Source organism: Pithys albifrons, chromosome 14, assembly GCF_047495875.1.
Source record: "Pithys albifrons albifrons isolate INPA30051 chromosome 14, PitAlb_v1, whole genome shotgun sequence".
Taxonomy (NCBI): Eukaryota; Metazoa; Chordata; class Aves; order Passeriformes; family Thamnophilidae; genus Pithys; species Pithys albifrons.
Window position 1 is genome coordinate 20,869,264 of NC_092471.1, and position 7,383 is coordinate 20,876,646.

The window sequence follows — 7,383 nt, forward strand, 5'->3', positions numbered from 1 at the left end:
CCCGCGGAGGAGCACGAAGCGAGATGCCATCCCGACTGGCATCCCGACTGGCATCCCGAGGGGCTGGAGGCGCCGGTGATGGGCAGGAAGAGCTGCCCCGGGAGTCCCGGGAAAGGGGGGCCGCGGGAAAGGGGCTCCCCGGAGCCGCAGTAACTGCAGGAGCCAGGAGGGTGAGGTAAAACGTGCATGATTTATTTGAAATGCTGCAGCGTACACAGACACCAAAATTTCATTCAGCACACACACAGCGGAACGAAATCTCCTTTAACTAAAAAATGAAAAGAAAATAAAAGGAGGCAAATTTCTCTATTAAATATGCAAAGAAAAGAGGGGAAGGGGGAAAGAGTTTTCTTGCCTTAGAAAGTGCAGAGTTCCCTATGCAGGGGCAGCCGCTCCGAGGCCGGGCCGGGGTCCCTCCCCGCTGCCTCGGGCCGCTCCCGCCGCTCCGCTGAGCCCCAAGGACGTGATTGTCGAAGCGTAGGATTTTATACAGTGAAACCATACGGAAATCGAACGGTTTGAGTGAAACCAACGCAAAATAAATCTCCATTTCCCCGAAATAACCGCGACTCCAGGGACGGGCCAATTTTTTTCTTTTTTTTTTTTTTTTGGTAAATTCTTTTCTCGTTTTTTTTATCATTTTTAATTTTTTTTCAATTTAGCCGATGAGGTAGAAACAGAAACGGTACTGCAAAAAACGCGATGGGTTTGCGGGGGGCAGGGGAGCGAACAAAACCATGCAGGTGCGTGTGTGTGCGTGGGTGTGCGGGGACCCTGGCAGCAAGGGGCACGGGCGGCACCCTGCATTTACAGGCGGCTTCCAGCTCGTTTCCTTTCTTATTTCTTTTTCTTTTTTTTTTTTTGTTTTATTTTTGAAAGAAGAGGAGCAGACACGGAGGAGCGAGCGGTGCCACGGCCGCCGGGACGGGGCGAGGGGCTGCAACAAAGACCCGCCGGGCTCTTGCTGTTGCTGCCCCTACTCGGGGCACCCAAACTTCCCACTTGGCCTTTTCATTTTGTCTTTTTCTCCATCTTTTTGTGGGGTTTTTTTCCAGTTTTATCTACAAAAGCAGTCTGTACCAGTCAGAACAGCGGGGCCACTTCGCCCGGGGGCACCAAACTGTTCGCTTTGCTTTGGGCGGGTTTCCCTTTTTTAGGTTTATTTTTCCTTTTTTTTTTCTTTTTTTTTTCCCCAATTCTTTTTAACCCAAAAAAAAGAGCCAAGAACCCCAAGCCCTGCCCATTTCGGAGGGGCTGCGGGCCCAGGGTGGCTGCGGGGTGGTTGGAGGGGCAGCACCCACACACCGCTGCCCTCCCAGCCCCTTCTTCAGTAGGTGGCAGAAAATTTCATCCTTTTCTGCTTCTGTCTCTGATTGCAAAACCAGACCCGCACCACGTTCTTCTTCAAGTCTAACTTCTCGGCGATGGCGGCGATTTTCTCCGAGGAGGGTCGTGGCTGAACAGCAAAATAGGCCTCCAGCGACCTCTTCTCGGGGGCGGCGATGGACGTGCGCTTGCGCTTCTTGTCCCCCCCCGTGTAGATGTCGGGTTTGGTCATTTTCTCCCTCTGAGCCCTCTCCGCCTCCTCCAGCCACGCTTCCAGGATGGGCTTGAGGGCCACCATGTTGTTGTGGGATAAGGTGAGCGACTCGAACCTGCAGATTGTGCTTTGGCTAAGGCAGCCCACCCCCGGGATCTTCAGGTTGGCCAGCGCGGAACCCACGTCCGCCTGGGTCACCCCCAGCTTGATCCTCCGCTGCTTGAAGCGCTCGGCGAAGGACTCCAGCTCCCGGGGGTCCGTCTCCGTCTCGGGGCCGGAGATGACAGCGTGGGAAGCCAGGCCGTGGGGGTGGGACATGTTCATAGGCTGGGAGTGGTGGGCCATGTGGTTGATGGCCGACATGTGGGAGTGAGGGTGCGAAGGTGTGGAGCCCACGTCGGGGCCCGGCACCCCTCCGAGCGGGAGGGCAGAGTTGAGGTGGTCCAGCAGCTCTCCATCCAGGCCCTGGGAGGGCTGGTGGTGGTGGTGGTGGGGATGGTGCGTGGTCAGCACGGACGGGTGGTGCAGGTGGACGGAGGACGAGGTAGGAGTGCAGGACACGCTGCTCATGGTGTGGTAGGTGGCATCCGGCTTGAAGGGGTGGGTTTTCTGCGATACGATATCCACAGCGGCCAGAGCCTCGGCACCCCGCAACAGGGTCTCGTCAAAGCCCGCAAAGATGTTCCCCTGGATCTGGATGGAGGGTTGGGGGGGATAAAAGTGGGAGCGAAAACAAACCGAAAGAGCGGGACAGGATTATTAAAGGAAATCAGCGTGACGGAGATCCCGCTCTGCCCCGCCAGCGGTGCCGGGACAGGAAACGCGAACCGAGTTCTACCCGCACCCCTTAAATAAAAGGACCACCGTGCCAGACCCCGAGCACTCACCCTCCCAGTCGGGTACCCGCTCCCCTCTCCGTGGCGACCTTCCCCGAAAAATGAGGCAGCCGCAGATAGGACGGAGCCGTCGGGGGTCCCGCAGCCCCTCTCTGCCCCAGCGGTGGGCACGGCGGAGAGGAGCAGAACGGCTGAACCTCCCCCGACTGGGACCGACACCCCTCGCCCTCCAGCCGCCCCAGACCCTCTCCCCGCAGGAGTCGCCCCCGATCTCCGGACCCGCCGCCACGGAGGAGCGAAGAAAGGGAAGGACCCCACAAAACCCAAACGAAACCCAAACCCAGACGGAAACCGGAGTAAGTTGGCGAGAGTCGGCGGGTGCTGAACGTCCCGAAAGGCAGCGGGGGGAGCTTACCTGGGGGGCGGGCAGGCAGGCTCTGCGGATGGCTTCGGAGCTGGTGTGCAGGTGCGGGTACTTGGGCTCGTGCAGGATGGGGTGCATGCTGAACGCCTGCTTGCTGTTCATGGACATCATGGTGGGAGCGGAGCGGGGCCGGGCAGGGCAGGGGAGGGCAGGGCAGGGGAGGGCAGGGCAGGGTCGGGCAGGGCGCTCCGGGCACCCGGCTCGGGGGCGCGGTATTGTCTGGCTCCACCGCCCGGCATCAATGGCATTATAGCCCGGCCCCCCCGCCCCCCGCCCACCGGGAGGGGCTGGGGAGGTCCCTCCCACTGCCCGCCCCGGGCAGTGAGCTCACACCCCCCCCCCCGCCGGTGGTACCCCCCCAAATCGGGGCTCACCCCCCCAAACCAGGGCTCATCCCCCCCCGCCGCCCCTGGTACACCTCCCCCCGAGCAGGGGCTCCCGGTTGGAATCCCCTCCAAACCAGAGCTCACCCCCCCCACCGGTGGTAGCCCCCTAAAGCAGAGCTCCCCTCACCCCTCGGCTCACGGTGCTCCCGGTTTGACGCCCCCAAGCCGGGGCTCAGCACCCCATCCCCGCCCCTCCCCTGCTCTGCGCATCCCCAGGGTCCCACCGAGTGCTTCGCTCTCCCTCTCACCCCTCGTCGCGGGGATCGCGTTGTGGGGAAATAACCTCCCGTCTAGTCCTGCCCGTCCCTTGCCCACCCTCTGCCCGACCCCTGCCCGCCCTGCCCACGGCTCCGGGCTGGTTCCCCAGGGTGTATTTGGGGAGCAGAGCAGCCCCGACCCCACGGCTGAAGAGGCACCTTCCTCTCTCTCCTCTTCCTCTGAAAGGAAGAACTTTAGGTTAAAAAAACATAAAAACAACTAAAAAAAGTTTCATCAACTATTTTTTTATTGTTTCAATGAATTTCCCTGGTTCGTGCCCCAAATCCTCCTGTGCAGCGTCCCACGGGCTCCACGTCTGTCCGTGCAGCCTCTCCACCCTCCCCTCCCCAGCCCGTCGCTGTCTCTGCACTCATCCATCCGTACGAATTTCCCCTTCCTGCCGCCAAGCCCAGCTCCTGCCACCGCCAAAGTGTGCGGAGGTGAAATCTGGGGGATTGCTGGATCGAGGGGGCTCCCGCAGCACCTCCCGGCTGTGGGAGAAGTGGGACAGCACCGGCAGCCCAGGGCAGGGGACTGATGGAGGAGGAATTCCACTGCCTGGTGTGATGGAGGACGGGAGGGTGCTCGGTCATGCTCAGAGCAAACGTCTTCCCGAGGGCACGGGATGTGTTTATCCAGCCCCAAAAATCCAGCCCCAATAACGATGTTGATACACCGTGCAGGTGTTTTAGGGGCCCGGGTTAGGATCTGTTTTGCAGCCTCTGAGATATCCCTTCTCATGAGGATCCTGCCAGGCATCTTGGGACAGTCAGAGGCAGCGAGTGTCACAGGGAAAGGAAAATCCTGACCTGATCCCCTGACGTGATCCCCACCTGACCAGAGTGGCTGAAATGTCCCCCAAAAGATCACAGAATGGTTTATGTTGGGGAGGAACCTAAAGATCATCTAGTTCCAACCCCCTGCCGTGAGCAGGGACAGAAAGGAACCACCAAGGATGGTTTCTTGGTGCTGGACTTTTCTGGGGAAAAGGAGACTGAAAACCACTATCACTGTGCTTGGTGCTGCCCCAGACTCAGGCACAGCCACCAAATGTGCAGCAAGAAGGTTCCTAAACCAGCCCCATGTAAGACGTGGCTCGTGCAGAGGGATGGAGGAGAGTCTACAGGGCTGAATCCCAACTCTGGAATACTCTTCCTGGGGGAAGAACTGCACCAGCACTCCAGTGCTGCCAGGAAAGGCCTGTCCCCGGTGGCCTGAGAGACACATGGCCATGGCCACACCACCTTCCTGCACTCTAAGGCATCCTATAAGCACCAGAGGCCACCAGGCCCTGCCAGGATGCTCTGACTATCCAGAGGGGAGCACAGGCAGGAGCTCTGAAGCCTCTTCCCTTCTCCCGTCAGCCGGCACAGCTCTGAGTCACGGTCTCTCCCCTGCTGCCTGCAGAGAGATTGCAGGATCAGGTGATGGGCAGAGAGGCTGCCAGAGCTTACTGGAGGCTTCAGTGGCACAGCGGCTCCGGCAGAATTCCTGAGGAGGGGAATCGTCCCTTCCGGGGGCTCTGTTCTCTCCCCTCCAGCTGACACCCCCAGGTTTGTTAACTCTCCTGACTCCCAAAGCTTTTGTCAGGGTGTTTCACAATTCCTTTTGCTCGGCTCTTTTTGGTGGCCCCTTCAGCCTCTTTTTCCTCGTTTTCTGCATTTCAGCAGCTCGGAGGTTGGACAGAGCAGTGCAGTTCCTGGCCTTGGTTTTAACTCTCCCCAAGGAAGCAAACCTGTGCCAGGCTGCATTTGCTGCAAGGAACCGACTTCAACCTCTGCCCTAGAACATACCCAGGAGGTTGGACACCCTGGCATGACACCTGGACATGCCTCTCTTCTGTCCATCACCCAGCAGGAGTAAATCAGATGAGAGCCTCCTCCTGAGGGCTCAGCAGCTGCTTTTCCACAGCTCCAGGAAGTTCAGAACCTGAACAAACTCAGCCCCCAAGGACAACACAAGGCTGGCGAGCTCAGCACGTGCACAAAGTCTCATCTCAACTCATTTTCCACACTTGCAACCACTGAAAAGATGGTTGGAGCAGGAGGACAGTGGTCCCAGTCACTCCAAAGGCTCAACCAGCCTTGGGTCTTGGGGGTTCATCTGGGAAAATCACATCAGATTAAATAAGTGACACTCCTTGCTCCCATTCCCCTGTGCATCAGCAGAATTTTCCAAGCAGCCGAGTCTCCACCCCTGGGCTCTTTCCTCATCACACCCCTGAGCATCCTGCCCTGGGCTTGGTTTATCTTGGCAATGAACTTTTTGAGGAAGAGACTCTCAGGGAGGATTCCCAAAGGCACATGTGGACACCCTGGCATGGACACTGAAACACGGGGACACAGTGGGGCACCAGGGGAACAACAGGAGCCCAATCCCAGCCCCATTCCATGGATGAACTTATCCTCAGGCCACCTCCTGCCTGGATTTGTGGGCTGGCCCCAGCAGGGATAAGTGAAGTGTCCTCTATATCAATTGTCTGGACTGAGTCAGGAGTTACCAGGTTCCTCCTGGGGAGGTAAAAGCAGGGAAAACCATCCTATCTTTCAGCCAGGATATGCAAAAATGTGGAAGCATCACACAAGGAGGAGTTTCTGCAGCAAAGATTATCACAGACACATAAAGCACTTTCAGAGTTGCTGCTTTAGTCCTGTGCAGCTCTCAAGCTTGGCAGTGGACTTGCCAAGGAGTGGGATGAACTTCCAGGGGATTGCCAGTTCTCTGCTCTGGCTTTCTTGAGTGAAATGGAACAGCTTTGCAACCCTTCCTGTCATCTTTTCATGTCTGTTCCAGCTCTCCTCCCTGATTGCTCCACAAATGGAATAGTCCAGACCCACCTCTCTAACACATCCACATCAGAAACTCCTGTGAAGCAGGAAGTGTTTCACTAGAATCAAGGATTAAAGAGAGGAAAATGTGGATCTCACCCATAAAACCCCGACAAAAACACAGAATAAAGACCCTCATAATCTGAAGCTTTGGGAAACGAATTCCTTCCAAGGGCAGCTCAGTTTCCAGACCAAGAGCTGGCACCCCACCTGGTCAGTGGCTTTGGGGACCCTCTCTGAGATAAATCCCTGGGGACAGAAACGCAGAGCCAGGAAGCTCTTCACGTTATTGCTGCTCCCTGTGATGGTCGGATGCTGCATTTCTGTGCCATGGCACAGCAAAGGAGCCAGTGGTGCCAGGGATACCATGGGCATCGTGGCATCTACAGCCAGTGCATAGATACCCTGGCTTGTCGTTCCCACTGGAAAAACAACCTTGGAGACGCTCTCCAGCAAGCTCCGTGCTCAAGAAGCTCCATCTCTGTTGCTTTTTGAGGTTGCCCAGTAATGTCTTGGTCTGGCTTCCTGCCTCGCACCGATAAACCCCTGCCACGCTCCGGCCGAGCCCGGTGCTTTCGATCCAGGGGGAGCTGCCTGCAGACTTTGCAGAGGGCCGTCCTGCCTGCCATGTGCTTTGGTGCCTCAGGCAGTTGCCTCCAGACTCCAGCTGTTTTTATTACCTAAGTGGGTTTGATTGCTCCTTCATTTGTGCCTGAATGAGAGCCCTTGGCACCCTCGTGGGCTTTAATGGGGTCTGTGTGTTCTCTCTCCAATTAAACCCACTGGCAGCTATTAACAGTTTCCAGCGCAGCTAACTCGGGGCAGGGGGGACGCGGCTTTCCAGGACTCCGGGAGAGGATCTGCTGGAGAAAGGACACGACTTTGTGCATCCCGAGCAGGCACCTGGGCTGGCTGGAAATGGTTCTGGCCCCAGGTGACCGCTGCCACTTTCTTCTCATCAGGGGAGGTTCGGCTCAGCCACCCCAGGCTCGCCCTGTGCCGGCACAGGAACGTTTTCCAGCAGCGGGTGATGATGCTGGTGGGTGGTCTGGGGGGAATGGCACCCCAAAGTGGGGGTAGAGACATTAGGGACAGCTCCCCACCTGTACTG

At 57.6% G+C, this 7,383-nt stretch overlaps 1 protein-coding gene across 1 annotated transcript; it reads right to left on the reverse strand.

Annotated features, from left to right (window-relative positions):
• Positions 1-1,327: 1,327 nt before the first annotated feature.
• LOC139678524 (brain-specific homeobox/POU domain protein 3) lies at positions 1,328-2,911 on the reverse strand. The gene is made up of 2 exons (XM_071569404.1): positions 2,792-2,911; positions 1,328-2,233 (listed from the first exon to the last, which is right to left on the reverse strand). Exons 1-2 carry the CDS (start codon positions 2,909-2,911, stop codon positions 1,328-1,330), a joined length of 1,026 nt encoding a protein of 341 aa, XP_071425505.1.
• Between the last annotated feature and the right edge of the window lie 4,472 nt (positions 2,912-7,383).

What these genes read in the sequence shown, in the direction of transcription:
- LOC139678524 (XM_071569404.1), bottom strand. Translation starts at nt 2,911, where the DNA reads ATGATGTCCATGAACAGCAAGCAGGCGTTCAGCATGCACCCCATCCTG. An exon ending in CCTGCCTGCCCGCCCCCCAG is followed by an intron (nt 2,234 to 2,791) that starts GTAAGCTCCCCC and finishes CCCTCCATCCAG; the next exon opens with ATCCAGGGGAACATCTTTGC.